Here is a 20,661-nt window from a genome sequence, read left to right on the forward strand (position 1 = left end):
CTGTCCCGCGGCTCCTCTGCGGCCCAGAAGGGTATAAGGACCAGTGACAGAATGTAGGGACCTGCCCTGGAGCATGCACTGCATTTGTTCACAATCTGAGAGGTGCAGACCTCTTTCACCAACATACCAGAGACGCTAGCAAACCAAGTGTGATACTTTATGGATAAATGCCCAGGATTCACCCTTCAACCCTCCAAATACTTTGCTTAACATCAACTATAATCACATAAAGCAGGGACAACGCAGACAGGAAATCTGAGCTATTTGTTTTTAACGGTTAGCATCTAATGAGGACTCACCTGTACCCAGCAGAACCTAAGTCCTTGACCTAGATTCTCTCTCTAAATCCTCACAACATCCTGAGTCAGGTACCATTTTACCCCAGTTTTACAGGTAAAGAGACCACAGGAGCTTTAATGGGTTGAGTAGCTGGTCCAAGGGCACAGAGCTATCAAGTAGCGGCCAGGGATTTGAACCCAGCCGAGCTGAGCTATGCTGCCTTGGATTGACATATGATGCAGGTCATAGAATTTTCAGTTAACGTGAGAACTGTGGAGTAAGATAAAACATAAAATCAACACTTAGACCAGTGCCTTCCACATGGTAAGTAACCACCATTGACATTTCATCACTCACAGCATGAAAGGCAATGCTGCTTAGTCAACCTAACATTAAGGAAACAAGTATCATCTGCCCTTTTCTGGTGAAGGTCACAATCATACAATATACACAGATATCTAGTATCAGCTGGGCGCAGACAGTCTAAAACAATCACTGAAACTAGGGAAATACAGAACTGTTCCTAAGTGTTCGGGGTACTGTGAATACATAACAGTATTCTATCCGAGCAACATAATAAGAAAATGTTAAAAAAAATTTAAAAACCTCAAGTAGTCATAATTATAAAGACTGAAAAGATTTAAAATTTCATTTTAATGTCTAAAATTATAAAGCCTCAAATGAATCATTACATGTTGTTTTAATAAAGTTTAAAGTTTAGCACCTAGCAAAGAGCCTTACACACAGGTTCCAATAAATCATTCTGGAATGAATGGCTGAATTCATGAATATGCTTTTATAACAGATAGACATTGTTCTTTCACTATGTCTGGGAATTTTTCTTAATTCTATGATGCAGGTTGCATGACCTTTCCTTATTAATAATGATTTTTCTGAAAAAAATCCCAGGACTATCATCATGAAAGACAAAAAGGAAAAACTAAATAACCCGCCCCTAAATAATTAAGAACAGAAACGAAGTTTTTGCCTTTGCAATGAGATAGGAGAGGTAAAAAGAAAAGCAGCTTCTTCAAAATATCTTTATTAACATTTAAGAAAATATAAAATTGTTCTCTATGCAGCAGCATGAAAACACATGAAACAAAAGTATACATTTAAGCCACTGTGACTGGTGAAGAGTAAAGACATTTCTCAGTATATATATAAGAAAACAGGTAAACTCAGATCAAGAAAATACCTCTTTCTCAAAAGCTTTTTGTGCCTTGGTTTACCCTGGGGACTCAACAGTTTATTCAATGTGCTCTCAAAAATAACTGTTTTTTTAAAAAGAACTTCTAAAAAACTAATATGAGCACAAAAATACAGATCACTGCAGTTATTTCCATAAAGTAAAATGCTAAATTAAATCTACACTGACCAAACTATTTTGTAAACCTCCATCCTGTTTAAAAGGAAAACAAACAAATAGAGCGGTATATAGAGAATAGTTTTTCTATATATAGAAGATTTCCAGCAACAGTTTCTGCACCATTCCAACAGAGCTGTGTCCTTTCACCAAGAGCAAATCTGAGATTCCCCAAGTACTCCCCACTCGTTAGGAAAATCAAAAGCATTACCTGCAGGGTGCGTAGGGTTGCTTGTGCATAAGGCTTTTATCTCATTTTAGCAACATTAAAAAAAAAACAAAAAAAACCGCAGGATGTATACAACCTTGGCGCTCACCATTACTGTGGCCTCCTTAATACAGTCTGCTAAAAGTGCTGTGGTTCAGTTTGAAAAGCTTCATCACACAGCTAATGCGACAAACAAAAAGGATGACTGTACTGTGTATCAGGTGAAGGAGACCCTTAAAATCAGAGGGAGTTGTATTATTTAAAGAGACATGATTATTTTTAAAAAAGAAAAGGAGACTGAGGTAGCAATATTTCCCCCTCAAATTTAAAAATTAATAAATTAAATAAAAACAGTAAAAGAATCCAAATTGAATGTGATGTGTACTTTCTAAATCCGGCCTGCACTTGTACATCATTTCCATAGATGAAGCACGTAATCTGTGTCAGAAAAACTGATATATGCATATGAAACACACCAAGCCATGAATTTAATTTTCATAATCACGATCTCATTTACCTAAATGTTTGGTGCTAAGTAACAGAAGTAGTGAGTAGTGGAAGACAAAACATTCACACCTAAGGAGGTTACATATTAAACAGCCTTAGTTTTGCCTGCTATTTGCTAGAAGAAATCTGCAGGGAATGAAGCCTGATGCCTGATTCCATGTGTGACAAAGCATTTTTAAAAAAAACTATTGATAAGTGCATCGCTTTGATTTTGACTATGCAGTACTAAGTACAAATTTTAAAGGCCAAGCATTGGTCAGTAAAACTGAATCCCAGTAGTTCTCACGGTTCAAACAACTTTTAAGAGGACAGGAACCTGACTCAATTTATCTATTGGAACATAAATATTTTTCATGGTTAAAAATATAAACATTTTTCACACTTACAAAATATGCACAACAAATATTACTTGAGACAAAACCTAGCAAACAGATCTGCCTATTGTCAACTTTCTTAGCTTTCTGAGAAGCTAATTAATCCATGCAATTAAGAGTGGAATAAGTTCATAGAGCTGAGCAGCAGCTTAATTGGGACATAGTTATCTTACAAGGAAAAGAGACCACATACAAAGGAAAACAAGGTGCAGAATATTTCCCAGAGTCTGAGGAAATACTTTTTTACTTTTCCACTTTTTTCACTGACTGTTTAAAAATATATGCTTGTTCCTAAGGAGAAAAAGGAAGACTTGGTTAGGGAGTAAATCTTCAAAGACCCCAGAGTTACAAAGATTTACACACAAGTCTCATCTTCCAACAACTGTACTGAAGTTCCTACACTTGTACTTGCAAAATAAAGCAAAACAAAACAAAACACAAGACTGGAAGGTAGCTCCGTCTACTTCACTTTCTGAGCTGGGATTTACACACCTACCTAATGAGTTTTCTCTCTCGCACTTTCTCCATCAAATCTCCAGAGAAACACATGCGCATACATGCAAACACACACGATGTATCGATCACTGTACTTACAGGTTCATCAACAACAGGACACAAGTCACAACACGATACAACAAATAACTAGGACAGTGAGAAATGGGTTTCATTTAAAGCTTTCTTGGATCCTTAATGCCCCTATGCCTACACATTTCCTATTCATCCAGGCACTTTAAAGGATCAGAAAGACAAAACAGGTTGCATTAAAGGAAGAGAAACAAAACAGAATGTTCGCTATTCGGGGGCCCTGTAAAATCAGCCCCGGAACCCGGCTGCGCAGAAGTGCAGCATGAAAGAATGCCAGCCTGGACCCTAGACACCCGAGTTAAGCACCTTGCAAGCGAGGAAAGTAAATACATAATAGTGGTCATTGTCATTAAGAATAAAAACAGTAATAACGATTGTCACCACGGGGTTCCGTACAGCAGGTGCACGTGGAGCGGGCTTCTCCTGCAGCCCGGCACAGCGGCTGGGCAAAGCGAATGGCCTCGGCGCGCGCCGCCCGGTGGGGCGGGACCCGCTGCGCAGTGCTCCGCAGGCGGGTGCGCTCCCCGCCCGGCCCCGCCCGGCCCGCCCTCCCCTCTGCGCCTGCGCATCCGGCGGCCGGGACGCTTTTATCGGTTTCCGGTTGCTAGGGCCTGTCTCCTTGGCCTCGGGTCGCACCTGGCGGTTGGGTGAGGGTGGCCTGGGTGCTTTCTTTCCGGACAGCATATACCGCGGGAAGACCTGCGACCTCACTTGACCTTAACCTGCCTAAATTCCCAGGAAGAGGAGATAAAAAAAGGAAAAGCTGATTGTTTTGAGAAGCAGCTGATTGCCCTAAAGGAGAGCGTACGAGTCCAACGTTTCCAAGCATCTCTTCCAATAATGAGAACGGAAAATTACAGGCATCAAGTGGGACGTACTACCAGGAAGCATACCTTGAGTGCCTGTGTGCAAGTCATCCTGGGGGTATAAAGCGGCCCATTTGTGCAGCTCCAGAGCGTACCTGCCTAGACTGTCAACGGAATAGTGATGTCCCAGGCACTTTGATATTGTCCCGACTAAGCACACATATTTGGTTCTATCTTCTGGTGTCATTTCTCAAACAGTACTAATTGGGACCGCGATCCTGGAAAATCTCATTATACTGAAGACCATTTTATTTTTGGGTTAAATAGTTATGGCCGAAGTGTAGTGGCTGAAATTTAAAATAAGTCATTTTTACAGAAAGGAAACAACTTATCTGTGAAGAGTTAGGTATTGTGGGTCTTCAGAGGCCATGGAAGGACTTCCTCACCTTTTTGACCAAAAACTCTTTCCAAATTTATAAATTGATAATATTTTGGAGGTAGAAAAAAAATGAGTGTCAGTTCTACTGTTCTGGAAAATCAGTATTTACTAGCTGAAATAACACTGACTGAACTTTTTGCTAACGTGAAATTTTAAAATGATCCTGATTGGTAACAGTATATGTATTTTTTAATTTTGTATTAATTATAAACCTAAATTTTATTTAGATTCTAGAAGTTTTAAGAAATTATTTTCTTCCCCTCTTTTCCTTTTATAGGAATTCTGCTTGGACCCAGTATAGTATTAGTGCAGAACAAGTTTCATTAGGATGTAATCTGCATTCGAATGAATTATTTTTCAGCAACAATTCAAACATATTCAAAAACTTTTCAATTCTCAATAGCTGTGAAAAACAGTGCTTATTAGTAAAATGCAAAACCATCCACAACTTCTTAGAAGACCCTTACCTCCAAATCTCCCTAAGCTGTCTTTATGTCAGAAGAAAGCCCGTGCAGGTATGTGCATTACTCAGATGTTTAACTTTATTTTTTTACAGAAGTCTCTCAACCTGCACAGCTCAGAATCACAATAAGGACATTCACTAATAACCAGCAACTTACAAATGTTTGTTGTAAGCTGGTAACATCCAATTCATTTCTACAAGTACAGTTTATCCTCATCATTTGTGGGTTCTGTAGGAGTGAATTTACCTAACTGCTAGAATCTATTTGTAACCTCCCAATCAGTACACTGTACTATATTTTGTCTTTTTAGCTCCAAAATATACCATGAAGAACACTTCGGAGCAGTATATAGAGCTCTTTCTCAGTCCTTTTATAACAGTGAAACTGTGCAGGAGGGGGGTATATATGATAATTCTCGGACACATGCAGGGCATTGAAAACACACATGTTCCCAGCTGAGGTCAAAGAAAGATATGGCTGTGCCTTCTTGTTTTAGCTCTCATATTACAAATAACTGCCCTTTTCCTGGTCTAGTTAGTACCATGTTTTCTGAATTCTGTACTTTCTGTTGGTGATTTAACAGTCTAAAATAGCCCCTAAGTACAGTACAAGAAGGCTGTGATGTGCCTTTTGGAGAAAATATATGCCTTAGAGAAGCTTCCTTCAGGCCTGAGTTACAGTGTTGTTGGCTGAGAGTTCAATGTTAATGAATGAACGATCTATATTAAATAAAGTGTCTTGAAATAGAAGCACATATAAAACAAGGTTATGTATTGATTGGCTGCTGGTAATGTTGAGACCAGAGGCTTGGAGGAACCTAACCCCGTATTTTCCCAAGAAGTAATGGTTCAGTGTTGGATAACTCAGTGCTCACTGAGACTACAGAACAGAACTGCCACAAATCGTGAGAACTGAGTGTACTTATAAGCACAGTGCTAAGAACTGGAGATATAATAGTGAGCAAAACCACGTCTGCCACTCCTCTTTCTTAGTTACCCTCTGGTGAGATCCAATGATCTGATCACACAACTAAATGTAAAATTATCTGTGGTAAGTGCTGTGAAGTAAAGATGAGCCACTTTTATGATTATAACTTTATATAATACCCTTAATCCTCTATTTCTGTATATGGTATTTATTAACTCCTTACTTACAAGCAATGGTAAAATTAGCATATTTCCTCTTCTTTCCCCTTTTCAGTCTCCTCTACCCCGATTTTAGTTGATTAATTATTTCAGTGTCTAAGTGTGAACTAAGACTTGAGGAATTAGTGAAAGTGAAATGAAATATGTTTAATTATAGAGGAGACCCATGTAGTTTTTGATGGCAGAGGAGTCTATTGGAAAAGTGGAATTTTAACGTACTAGAAGAAAAAGAAAAGAAATCATGGGGATGGGGAAATGTATCAAAAAATAGGGAAGTCTATGGGCTTCCCTGGTGGCGCAGTGGTTGAGAGTCCGCCTGCCGATGCAGGGGGTGTGGGTTCGTGCCCCGGTCCGGGAAGATCCCACATGCCGCGGAGCGGCTGGGCCCGTGAGCCGTGGCCGCTGAGCCTGCGCGTCCGGAGCCTGTGCTCCGCAATGGGAGAGGCCACAACAGTGAGAGGCCCACATACCGCAAAAATAAATAAATAAATAAAATAGGGAAGTCTAAATTGAGAAGACAGATATCATCTTCATTGGGCAGATTTCCCTAAGCACCTCTTCTCTCTTCACCCAGTCAGAGTGCTTACCTTTATGGTCCCAGAGTATCCCCTATCTACCCCCTTACTGAGCTCTTATTCTCTAGTGTAACTGTTTACCTGCCTAGTTTCTATATTAAATCATGAGATCGTTGATGGTAGTAAGGTTTGTGCTGTGTGATTGTACCCTCAGCACTATGTGTACAGCTAGCACATGGGAGGTGTTAAATGTTTGTTTCATTAAGTAATGAGAACGGTAAGTATGGGTTGTGTTAATCAAGAAGGATGGATTGTATAAGGTTTAAGGTAGACTTTGGCAAAGGAAAATGATTTAAATTGGTTGGTAAGAGAAAGTATTCCACACCGTGTGAGCAACAAAAGAAACTCAGGTCTACCTAAAAAAAGAAGAGTGTCAGAGAAGGATAAGTGATCTCACTTGATCTAATAGGTAAGTCTCTGTTCTAAGCAAGAATAGCAACGATGTACTGGGTGATTATAGCACAAGGATAAATGGAACGAATGATGGCGGTGTTATAAGGAATGGAGAGAAGAATTGGGACTATTCTGTTAAAAGATACTCGCCATACCCATTAGGCAGTGTAGTGTTTATTGAAAGTAGACTTAGATTCGCTGTAAATGTATATTGCAAACTCTAGGGCAACCACTTTTAAAAAAATTTTATAAGTATAATTGATATGCTAAGAAAGGAATGAAACTGAAGGAGAGACACTGACTCATAAAATTCTCACCTAAAACCAGAAAAGACAGAAAAAGAGTGGAAGATTTCAAAAAGACAAAGAAGTAAAACAACGGCAATGAATAGAAAACTTTACAAATGTGGTAGATGTTAAGCCAACGATGTCAGTAATTCGTTAAAACGTGAATGGTCTAAGTGTACCAGTTAAGTGATAGAAACTGTCAGAGTAGATAAAAGACAAGAGCTAATTATATACTGTCTGCAAGAAACTTCCTGTAAATATAAAAACACAGATAGATGAAATGTAAAGGGATAGAGAAAGATACATCATACACTAATCGAAAGAAAGCTGGAAGTGTATATATGGCCATGCTACTCTCTCACTTCGTCCCAGCTTCCCATCCCCCGCCCTCCACCCCTGCCACAGTGTCCTCAAGTCCATTCTCTATGTCTGCGTCTTTATTCCTGTTCCGCCCTTAGGTTCATCAGAACCACTTTTGTTTTTAGATTCCATATATATGTGTTAATATACAGTAATATTTTTTTCTGACTTCTTCACTCTATATGACAGACTCCAGGTCCATCCACCTCATTACAAATAACTCAATTTCGTTTCTTTTTATGGCTGAGTCATATTCCATTGTATATATGTGCCACATCTTCTTTATCCATTCATCTGTTGATGGACACTTAGGTTGCTTCCATGTCCTGGCTATTGTACATAGTGCTGCAATGAACATTGGGGTGCATGTGTCTTTTTGAATTATGGTTTTCTCAGGGTATATGCCCAGTAGTGGGATTGCTGGGTCACATGGTAGTTCTATTTTTAGTTTTTTAAGGAACCTCCATACTGTTCTCCATAGTGGCTGTATCAATTTACATTCCCACCAACAGTGCAAGAGGGTTCCCTTTTCTCCACACCGTCTCCAGCATTTATTGTTTGTAGATTTTTTGATGGTGGCCATTCTGACTGGTGTGAGGTGACACCTCATTGTGGTTTTGATTTGCATTTCTCTGATGATTAGTGATGATGAGCATCCTCTCATGTGTTTGTTGGCAATCTGTAAAATAGCTAGTGGGAAGCAGCTGCATAGCACAGGGAGATCAGCTCGGTGCTTTGTGACCTAGATGGGTGGGATAGGGAGGGTGGGAGGGAGACACAAGAGGGAGGGGATAGGGGGATATATGTATACGTATAGCTGATTCACTTTGTTATACAGCAGAAACTAACACAACATTGTAAAGCAATCATACCCCAATAAAGATGTAAAAAAAGAAAAAAAAGCTGGAGTAGCTGTGTTCATTGGCTTGTTTTCTTATTGTTGAGTTGAAGAGCTCTTTATTTTGGATGCAATTCCTTTATCAGATGAGTGTTTTGCAAATATTTTCTCTCAGTGCATGGCTTGTCTTTTTCTTCTTTTAAGAATGTCTTTCACAGAGTAGAAGTTTTTAATTTTAATGAAGTCCAACTTAACCGTTTTTTCTTTCGTGGATTGTTGTTTTGGTGTCATATCTAAAAAGTCATTCTGAATAGCACAGGGAACTCTATTCAATACTCTGTAATGACCTGTATGGGAAAATAATCTAAAAAAAACCGGAGTGGATAGATGTGTATGTATAACTACTTTGCTGTACAGCAGAAACGAACACAACATTGTAAATCAACTATACTCCAATAAAAAAATTAATTAAGAATAAAAGTCACTGCCACACCTAACATCACCTAGATTTTGCTCATGTTATGTTTTGTTTTAATATGAGAAAGAGAGAAAGGAAAGTTGAAGATGGTGGTGTAACCATTTTATGGAATGAGCTAGCTTTGATAAGTTCCATATAAGCAGGAAGCAAACATTATCCTTCTCCTACTACTGCCCTTTAAACTCACATGGCACACATCTCTCTACCGAGGCTTTTCTAGTCACTTTCATCTATTAGCCTTGTCTCGTTTCAATCTAAATCAATACTTTCATCTAGCATGCAATTAAACCTTGCCCTTTCTCCCAGCTCAGACTAGGTCTGCTAATTTTTAGACAAGCCAAGGGAAACAGGGGCATGATAAATGCTTCCATCTTGTTCTTTTACTTCTCTTCCCCAACTCATAGTTTCTGGTATCTTCATAGGTGTGGCTAGGAGTGGGAAAGAGTTAAGGAGTTAAGAGTGAAGGTGAGAATCCGTCATCAGTCTCTGTACCCCCCTGAAATGCCAGAAGGTAGAGGTCAAGTAGATTCAAGGATTCTCTTGCCTTATACAAGTTGCGACACAGCAATGGGAGGGCCAATACATTTCTGTTACTCTGTAAGTATAAGGGGGTTGGGGGAACCATGGCAGGGAGTGATGAGATGTTATCCTCTCCTTGTGGCATACACTCCTGTTCTCTGTAGATGGTTCTCTGAGAATCCCCCTCACTTGGTTTGAGGTTGGGGTAAATCCTCCTCTACCCACCACAAGGAGGGGAAGATCGGAGAAACACATAGCACGCCAATAGCTCAATTCAGAAGAAATCCTCTCTGCGAATGTAGATCAACCTCTAGCCATCTCTCATATACAGACAACAGGTGAGACTTGGGCTTGTTTTGGCCATCTCTTTGCAAATCTTGCCTCAATGAATCTCTTATCTTCTCATCAGAATGCTGAGGTCCTCATCATTTATTGTACTCAACTGAGATGATGGACAAAAATGTTATTTAACATTCTGTCACAGAAGAAAGAGAAAGCACGATTTGATATAGTGAGGTCCCTAAGAATGCAGACACAATGCATTTTCTGGACCTAAGAGAGATAAGAATACTTCTGGTTGTAACCTGAGTGAACTCGTGGTACCCTGTAGCCAGTATCAGCATGTTATCATGTTCCAAAGCCATCTTGGTCTAATATCTGGCTTTGAAAAGAAATGTAAATCTTTGCCCAGAAAGTTTCAAATGAGGAAGTGATAATGATAAATAGCGAAACTTCAGTGAGTCATTTTTACCTCTCCATATTGCCAGTTTTCTGTGGCAACTGCTCAAAAATCTCCCTTTATGTCCTACTCTTCTTCATCCATTCTGTTCTTCCAGGAGTAGCCCCCTAATCTTTCTAAATCTAATACAATTTAGCCTTCCTGATTCTCCAATTGTTCATGCAAACTTTATCCCAGTAAGGTAAGCAAAAGTCCTGATAGCTGAGTGAGTGTATACAGAAACGTTTTTATAAGGTGAGAGAGGGTGAGTGGATAAAGAAAAGCTATGAATGCTGAGACGTTAATAGTTCTGCCCCTGACACCTTGATAAACATAATCTAATTCTGCCTTATTTTTTTTTTTCTGGTTTAGGAAAGACTGGTGAAACTAAGCTACCACGTGTACGGTTCATTCCAGATAAAACCGCTTCATTTGAAAGAGATAAAACTAGTTTTCCTGACGTTCCAAGAGATCAGTCACAACCCCCTGTTAATATTCAAAATCTCTTTCTTGATCATCGTGTACAAAAAAGAGTGACTACTATTTCAACAACCACAAAATCTTCTAAGCGTGTCTATTGGCACATTCCAGAGACTGCTACTGGTTTCATATTTTTTCCCAAGTGTCGTTCAGCTTCAAGTCGAGTTTTTGGGAAAGAAACAAGCAAGATGGAAAGTTCCAGAAAATCAGAAGAGCCATTAAAAATAACAAATATTTATGCTAACATTTTAAAAGAGATTCTGATTCTCTCCTCAGAGTTCTCCAAACTACCAAGTGCGCCTTCTTCAGTGCCCACTTCCAAACTCAAGGAAGTTCATTCTGACCAGTTTTTACAAATGAGCAGTACCTATACTTTTAAGCAGCCCCTGTTATGTTTAAGTGCAACAGTGCCAATCCCTGTACCGAGGACTATACCTGTTAAAGCTGAAAGTCAGCAGTCTGACCGTTTACAATGTCGTACGGTGACACTAAATATTAAAGATTTTCCAGGTCCCATTTTCATACCGACGCCGGTTTTACCAAGGAAACCTCGAAGACAGTCTGTGATAGGTAAATCCAGTCTGAACATGGTCTGTAATAATGGGGTCAAGTAGAGCAAAAGGGAGAGAAGGCATCCAAGCATATGGTGGTTCCCCCGTGGGTCTGCAGAACAGGATGGTGGGATCCCTTTTCACCTGTACATTTAATGTATGGGGCAGAATGCAGTAGCAGAAATCCTGACCTTGCAGGTCTGCCAAGGGCAGACTGGGAACTCCACCCAGATGGTGGTGATGGAAACCAGATAAAGCAGTTCAAAGGATCAGAAAAGCTCACATAAAGGAGGAGTGTGAATGAACAGTCATCCGTAAGGTGGTCTAGATGAACTCTAGAAGCAGAATGCCAGTGCTCATGGATGCCTTCATGGGCACTTTTCCATGGATAACCTCAATTCATTAAAAGATGAACAATTATAATGAAGTCATAATACCCTCAACATGAATTTTCACACGGATTTAAACATTATCCTATTTAAAATTTTTTTCCTAGAAAGTCGTGTAACAGAATATGAACATGTAGAAAGTGTCCCAAAGCAAAGCATGCTGAACGTATGTGAAGGTAAATGCTAGGTTTATATCATTCTTTTAAAAATTGTATATATGATTATCTCTCCATAAAAGTATTTGTGATTTTGTGTGTTTGTGTATATGTGATTCACACATATGTCCCACCTCATTTTCCATTCCTTAAGCTATTTACTGAGCAACTATTTTTAGAGTGTTGACTATAAACCCAACTTTGTACTGATGTTGGGAACATAAACGATGGAGTATTCTTAATCTGGATGGAGAAGATAGACATGCAATCATGACAGTTAACTGCTTGCCATGTGCCAGCACTGTTTTAAGTGCTTTGACCTTAGTTACCTAGCAGAAACAAATGAAAAATCATCTTTCAAGAAAGATTACATCATCCTACATCTCACACTATTTCTATAAACAATTTCACAAATACAGTGTGTAGCAAACAATTCACCATTATCAGGTACACAAAGAAAAACAAAATGAATGAAAACTAGCAGAAATAGTAAGCAGTAGAAACATACCCACAGGAGTTCCAGCTATTAGAATGATCAGATTCAGATTTTTAAATAACCTAATGACTTTTGGTTCTAGCCAAGATTGAGTAGCTTGTATTGGACAATCCCTCCCACCAAAATCAGTTATTAAAGCTGCCCACAAATATATAAAATAACCATTGAGGTTACTGGAGAGTAACCCTTGCAAGCATGACTTGAGTGGTTACCATCTTTGAAATAAGCTGAATTAGCTGTACATTTACCTTGGCTTTTGCTTGAGGGGATTTGTGGTGTTGGAGAACAGGGCACAGGTAGAAAGAAGGTGATAGTTTTACTGGATTGAGGAGATAGCAGTCAGACTTCAGAGTTGACAAGATAGCTGGGATAGAGGGGTAATATATCAGAGAGGAGAGAACTGAATTCAAATATCTGCATACAAACTCCCTTAAGAGTGTTGGCTGATTTCTAAGCTGCGCATGTACAGGACAATACGCTAAGAAACACAGCAGAAACCATCAGCTGAGATGCTAAGGAAGTGAGCCTAGATTTTGACAGTTGCACCGAAGACAATTATTGGAGTTCAAGCTCTGCTGAAATGAAGGGGTCTTGGTAAACACACTGGGCTTTCAGTTGCAGACCCAGAAGACCTATGCCTTGGGAATAAGAATGACGCTGTAGGAGAAAGGACAAAACTAAAATAGGTTATCCCCTACAAAAGTCAAAACCGGTCCTTGATAAATCAAAGTGGTACTTCCTGCCTAGTCAAAGAAAACCTAACACTTATTAGAGACAGATAATATTATCCAGACCCTTTAAAATTTTCATTCACAATGTCCAGCATTAAACTTAAAAATCACAAGGCATCCTAAAAACAGGATTAAAGGTCTGGAAACCAGTAGAAAGAGGCAAAAGAAAGAGAACCATAGGATCAGATATGGGAGTTTTCAAACAAGGAGTTTAAAATAACTATGATTACTATGTTGAAGAAAATAAAAAGTTGAAGAATTTTATCAGAGAACTGGAATTTCTGCTTTTAAAACTTAGAGTCATATCAAATTTTAGAACAGAAAAAGTAATATAACAAATTAATGATTCACAGATGTGTTTAGTAGGAGATGATACACAGAAGAACACTCCAGCCATAAAACTTTCTCTTTTTTCCCCAGCTGTATTGAGATACAAGTCACATGCAACTCTGTATAAAGTTAAGGTATACAATATAATGATTTGATCCATGAATATACAGTCTGGTGAAATGATTACCACAATAAATTCAGTTAATATCCATCACCTGACAACTTTTTCTTGCGACAAGAAATTTTAGGCTTCACTCTCTCAGAAGCTTTCAAATATACACTGTAGTATCATTAACTACAGCAACCATAAGACCTTCTGAGCACACTACCCTTCCAGCAGTTCCCTATCCCTGTCTGTGACATAAATTAACCACTGGGTCTCCTCCACATCATAGGCCTAAACAAGTCATGTTACCATTTCTGACTTAGGGAGTTTATTCCACTCTGGTGTTTCCCTCTTTGAAAAGTTCCCAGGGAAGTCTAAGCATCCTGAGATCCTTCAGAGATCTTTCAGGGAATTTCTAACCACCTCTGCACCTCCATCTCCCTCCTTTTCACTCAAAAATCAACTGCTTGAGCTTAGCCCATAAGTGTGGGTGGGCAGGAAGCAGGCCACAGACTTAATTCTTAACTCATTCTCCATTCCTCTTGCTCCATCCCCTCCCACAAGACAAGGAATCTCCATATCACATCACACATCTTTCTTCATTCTGTGGTTAACTTTCACATCGATTGACCTGAAATGGGCACAAAGGCCTGTTTTAGAAATTAACAACTGAACATTGTTTTCTTTGGTCTAGGATGCCTCGTTTCTTCTCATTGAAGCAATGGTATAAGAATTATTGAGATGATAAAATATGTTGCAGCAAGTAATACAGCAAGAATGGCTGGGAGTGTAAAATATATTTCAAAATATTTTCCCGCCACACCTGGGTGTGTGCTTGAACATGCCATTTTTGACAAAAGGGGAAACCCACGAGGGTTGTGATAAAGTAAATGTAGGTGGTCGCTGTTTGGCTACTCCTGAGTTGTCTGCTTTTTCTCCCCCCGCCTTTCTTGTGTGAGGTCTTTAAACTGAGGGAAGAGCTTAGTTACATAGGGTATTTGAATCATGCATCAATGCGTTATTAAAGCAAAAAGCAAGATTTCTCCTTGGGATATGATCTCTATCTGAGATATGCTTATATGGTGTCCTTTATTCATTTTGTGAAGAAAGAAGTTGTTTATGTAATTCATCATAAAATAAGATGTTTTTACATACAGCACAAGACTCAGACTGATGGAATCTAAATTATTGAGGTAGAAGTCTATGAGCTTATGGTTTTCTTTTGGGAAGAAAAGTTTGCTATCTAATATTAGTCTGCTATCTAATATTAAAATGTTTGGCCAACAGAACCAACTGAGGTTGGGTGGATGGAGGTTATAGGGAATCTCCAACGTGAGGTTGGGTGGGTGAAAGTCATGGGCAATCTCTTCCAAAGGAGGCATCCAGGTAACCTATTTATGATGACTTACCGTTATCATAACATGAATACCTTTTAACTTTCACTCTAAGTGATGACACATTTACGTTTCCTGTCTTGTTTTATTTAGGTAGCATTAAATCTAGAAGAATCGAAACCTCAGTGGCACATATCGTACATGGCGACGGTTTTAAGCCTGTTGTGGCAACACGCTATGGAACAGTAACAGCCATGACCAAGCTGGCCATAGTAAACTGTCAAATTCATGGAAGAAATGCACTTAATCTTAAGGTATTACTACATCTTCTCAATGGCAATTTCCTGTTGTATCATCGGTCATTTTTGTTTTACGTTTCCTAACTTAGGTTATTCTCCATGGTATTGAAGGAACAACATAAAGTGGTGGTGGCTGAGGGAGTGATGGAGTTGTATAGTAACAAAACTTTTGTGTGCTATTGAAGTTAACTTGGTATCAATCCAAACTAGACGTTTTAAATTTAGGATGCCGATCGTAATCTTCATGGTAACCACTCCTAAGAAACTGTCTTAAAAATGTACACAAAAGGGAATGAGAAAGGAATCAACATGACAGATTACAAAAAATTAATTAAACACCAAGGAGGCAGTAACGTAGTAAACGTGGAATAACAACAACAAAAATTCCAGAAAAGGTAAAACTATGGTGACAGTAAATATATCAGTGGTTGTAAGGGATTTTGGAGGGAGGGAGGGAAGGATGAATAGGAGGAACACAGGGGATTCTTAGGGCAGTGAAATTATTCTGTATGATACTGTCATAATGGATACACATTTCATTATACGTCTGTCAAGACCCATAGAATATACAACAAAAGGTCTGAACTCTAACATAATTTACGGATTTATGTTGATAATGATGTGCTAATGTTAGTCCATTGATTGTGACAAATATACTGGTGTGTGAGATGTTGATGTCGGGAGAAGTACTGGATGTGTGTGGGGAAGGGGTATGTGGAAAAGAAAGATCTCAAATAAGTAACCTAACTTTGCACTTTAAGGAGCTTGAACAAAAGAGCGAACTACACCCAAAATTAGCAGAAAGAAGGAAATAAAGATTAGAACAGAGATAAATGAAACAGAGGATAGAAAAGCAATAGAATCAATGAAACCAAAAGTTAGTTCTTTGAAAAGACTGACAAAGTTGACCTTTGGCTAGACTAAGAAAAAATAGAGAGAAGGTCCAAATAAATAAAATCAGAAATGAAAATCGAAACATTTCTACTGGCTTCACAGAAGCAGAAAGGATTATAAGAGAATACTATGAACAACTGCATGCCTGCAAATTAAATATCCTAGATGAAATGAAACATTTTCTAGAAAAACATAAATTACCAAAACTGACTCAACAACAAACAGAAATTTGAGCAGACCTATAAAAAGTAAAGAGATTGAAAAAATAATCAAAACCTCCCAACAAAGAACAGTGCAGGTCCAGATAGCTTTATGGGTGAATTCTGCTAATCGTTTAAAGAAAAAGGAACATATATACTTCTCTAAATCTTCCAGAAAATAAAAGAGGAAGGAACACCACCCAATTCCACTGTTGTGCTGGTGGAGGGGGTGGGAATCCCACATCACCCAACAGTTCTTGGACACCAGCTGGGTGTCCTACAATTCAACTCAATTCTGACACTATCTACCCCGAGATAACATCAGATTCCACAGGTAAAGTGCTCAGTCCCATAAGACTGCTCTACACTTCAGACGCCAATCACAAGCCCAGGTGGTTACCTGTGATTCTGACCAACCACCTACAGACTGGAGGTTCCAAGGACCCCCTCCAACTCAGGATGCCAATCACAAGTTGTTACCTATAGTTCTGATCGACTGGCTATAAATCAGAAATTCCCACGACCCCTCCTGATTAATTCGCTAGAGTGGCTCACAGAACTCAGGAAAGCTATTTACTTACTTGATTACTGGTTTATTACAAAGGATATTAAGGGATGTGAATCAACAGTTATATGAAGAAAAACACAGGACACGGTATGAGGAAAGGGTGTGGAGACCCTACACCCTCTCCGGGTGCTACTCTCCCCAAATCTCCAGGTGTTCACCAACCTGGAAGCTCTCCAAATCCTGTCCTTCTGGTTTTTATGGAGGTTTCATTAATAGTATAATTGATTAAATCATTGGCCACTGCTGATTGAGCTCAGTCTTCAATCCCTTTCCCTCTTCAGAGGTGAGGGGATTGAAAGTTCCAACCTTCTAATCACATGGTTGGTTCTTCTGACACCCAGCCCCTTTCAAAAGTCACCTCATCAACATAAATCCAGTTGTGGTGGAAACGGGTTTGTTATGAATAACAAGACACCCATTTTGCCTTTATGGTTCTGAAGCAATTTCAGGAGCTGAAGATAAGAGAATAAGTATTATGACAAAAGACGCTCCCATTGCTCTTATTGTTCAGGAAATTCCAAGGGTTTTGGGAGCTGGTAGCGAGGAACCATGGATAAAGTCCAACTACATATGAGAAATGGATTTTGGTCATTCAGATGACCAAATATATTTTTTAACAAGTAAAAATATCAACAACATATAACACATTTTATGCTATCAGTATAACCCAGATATCAAGGGAAGATAAAGACGCCACAAGAAAACTACAGATCAATATCCTTTGTTAATTAATTAATAAAATTGCTAAATCCATGATAGGATTAAGAAAAAAGAAACACTAAATACCAAATTCAAAATTTAAAAAGGGGAAATCACCACATTTCCTACAGACATTAAAATAGAAAATAATGAAATAATAAGAACATTTTCCCAATAAATGCAACAACTGTGATGAAATGGAAAAATTTTTTGAAAAACACAACTTGCTGAAACAGGCACAACAAGGACTAGAACATCAGAATAGTCTTGCACCTGTAAAAACCTAATTGAAATTTTAATTAAGAGCCTTCACACAGAGAAAGCTCCAGGCACAAACAGCCTCACTGGTGATTCTATCAGACAATGAAGAAGGAAATAATATCAGTTTAGGCTAACTCCTTCAGAAATCAGACGAGGAAGAACACTTGCTAACTCATTGTTTGATGCCTGTGTAACTCTCCTACTATCTCTTCAGATATTGCTCCTGTCTCATTCCTTTTGTCCTCTTCTTATCAGACTCCAGCTACATGTATCTTAGGCCTTTTCATCTTGTCCCATATATCCCTTACTCTCTTCCTGTATCCCTTTTACCCTCTGTGCTTTATTCTGAGCATTTTCTTCTTACCTAAATTCTGGTTCATTCATTCTCTTTTCAGCTTTGTGAAATCTGCTGTTAAACCCTTTATCAAGTCCTTAATTTTGGTTGGTTTCTTTTATAATCTAATTCTTTGAACTTTAAATGCTTTATCTTATAATTTGATTTTTCGAGCCTACTAATCACAGTTAACTTTTTTTTTTGTTTAACACATCTGACGTATCCAAAATATGGACCTTCCAGGGCCTATTTCTATGGTCTATCATTTCTCTTGATTTTTGTCCAAGTATTATCTTTTTGCATGCCTTTTTATTTTTGATTGCATGATAGATGTTGTGTAGAAATAATTTGAGGCCCTAGATAATGTTATGTTCTTCCAAAAATTTTTTATTGTTGCTTCTGACAGGCCAAGAGGCTAGGGGATGTTCATCTTAATCTAATCAAAATCAGCTGGTTTAATGCTGGACTTTAATTTTTGTAGAGATTTCCTGTTAAACTTCTTTCCTAAGGCTGTAGCCTTTAAGCCACCTTGTATCAAGTCTGAAGTCCCTTCTCCTTGGGAAGCCCTGAATTCCAATTTTTGTCTCCCTAGCCCTGTGAGACTGGCTGTAGTTCGCCACCACAGCTTTGGATTAGGCAAATGACTTTTGGAGAAAAATAGTGTTGAGTGCTGTGTTTAACACCCTGAGATTCCCTTCTTTCTGGAATTTTGGCTTCTTAAGACCTAGCTACTTTAGTCATTCTCCAAGCCTTTGTTTTGTTGTGTTTGTTTCCCTTTTTGGTTTTAGTTGAAGGGCTGGTTTGAAACAAGGCTGTTGCCCATTAGTATAAGTGAAAAAATCAGATTATCTGGTTTTGAAGTGAATTACTTTATTTATTTATTTATTTTTTAATAAATTTATTTATTTGATTTATTTATTTTTGGCTGCATTGGGTCTTCACTGCTGCACACAGGCTTTCTCTAGTTGCGGCGAGCGGGGCCTACTCTTTGTTGCAGTGCATGGGCTTCTCATTGTGGTGGGTTCTCTTGTTTCAGAACACGGGCTCTAGGCTCATGGGCTTCAGTAGTTGTGGTGCATGGGCTCAGTAGTTGTGGCTCGTGGGCTCTACAGTGTAGGCTCTGTAGTTGTGGTGCATGGGCTTAGTTGCTCTGCAGCATGTGGGATCTTCCCGGTCCAGGGCTTGAACCTGTGTCCCCTGCATTGGCAGGTGGATTCTTAGCCACTGTGCCACCAGGGAAGTCCCAAAGTGAATTACTTTAAATCAGAGGTTGGCAAGGTTTTTCTGTAATGGGACAGATAAGTAAAATTTTAGACTTTGAAGTCTACATGGTCTCTGTCATAACTACTCAACTCTGTTGTGTAGTATAAGAACAGCCATATTACAACACCCAAACTTAGTGTGGCTGTGTTCCAATAAAACTTTATTTATAGAAACAGGTGGAAGACTGTAGCTCACTGATTCCTGCTTTAAATTGAGGAAGAGTATATCTTCTAAAGAGTTAAATGGAGCTAGTCAAGAGAAACATCTACTTACACAGTCATCAATATTACTTTAAAAGAATATTTGAGTCCAGAGTAGAATCCTGAGCTCTGTGGGGGTGATATAAAAGAATTGAAAGTAATAATTTCTAATCTATCTCATGGACTTATTAAGGAAACAGATTTTATATGAATAGAATTTACACAAAACAAATGTACTGATTAATTTAATACAGACTCAGTGCATCAATGCTTAAATGTTGCTAGAGCAATTCAAGAGATTGAGAAAGCCTCCACTTTCTTGGTGTTGTTTAATTCTTCACATCCTTATTGTGGTAACTGCAGCAAACAGGTTTTATGATGGGATGGTAAAAGAGAGATCCAGCATACCTATGCTGGGCAGACCTCATAGTATATCCACAGTGAAGGTTCCTGGGATTCCATGAGGCAACAAGAAGGTCCTGGATAGTCACTCATTCAGCCAATATTTATTAATAACCCACTATGTACCCAGTGGTAAACTATGTATCTCATTATGTATCAGTGTGCAAAACAGAAAAAAAAAACCTATTTCATGGAGCTTATACTTTAGTAGGATGAGATCATACATACATACATACGTACATTTATATATAGTCTGTCCTCTGGTGATAAGAGTTATGAAGAAAAATAAAGCAAGTGGAGGGGACAGAGAGCCATCAATGGGGTACTGGTTTGAGAGGTTGCTATTTGTGATAGGATGTGATGACTTATGAGCAGACAGCTGCCTATAAGCAACCTGTGAATGAAGTGAGAAGATACTTCATGAGGACAGATGGGGGAAGAGCCTTCCAGGCAGAAGAAAATGTAAAGGCACTAGTTATCTGAGCACACTTAGTGGAATGATTACAGACTGTGACAGACACTTTCCTGCTACATAATTTAGTGTACTACTAGTTATGTCGAGAAGAGATGAATGTTTGGTGACAGGAAGAAAGAACACGTACTCTTCTATAGGTGTATATGTCTACCA

At 38.8% G+C, this 20,661-nt stretch overlaps 1 protein-coding gene across 1 annotated transcript in view; it reads left to right on the plus strand.

The window, feature by feature from the left end:
* Positions 1 to 3,794: 3,794 nt before the first annotated feature.
* The window catches only part of LRRC63 (leucine rich repeat containing 63), a 44,914-nt gene continuing 28,047 nt past the window's right edge, over positions 3,795 to 20,661 (plus strand). The window contains exons 1-4 of the mRNA XM_024755569.1: positions 3,795 to 5,079; positions 10,714 to 11,391; positions 11,869 to 11,937; positions 15,067 to 15,227. Of these exons, the coding sequence (XP_024611337.1) occupies positions 4,995 to 5,079; positions 10,714 to 11,391; positions 11,869 to 11,937; positions 15,067 to 15,227 (993 nt within the window). The 5' untranslated portion in view covers positions 3,795 to 4,994. The remainder of the gene's footprint in view (positions 5,080 to 10,713; positions 11,392 to 11,868; positions 11,938 to 15,066; positions 15,228 to 20,661) is intronic.

This window comes from Neophocaena asiaeorientalis, unplaced genomic scaffold (assembly GCF_003031525.2).
Source record: "Neophocaena asiaeorientalis asiaeorientalis breed wild unplaced genomic scaffold, Neophocaena_asiaeorientalis_V1.1 scaffold59, whole genome shotgun sequence".
Taxonomy (NCBI): domain Eukaryota; kingdom Metazoa; phylum Chordata; class Mammalia; order Artiodactyla; family Phocoenidae; genus Neophocaena; species Neophocaena asiaeorientalis.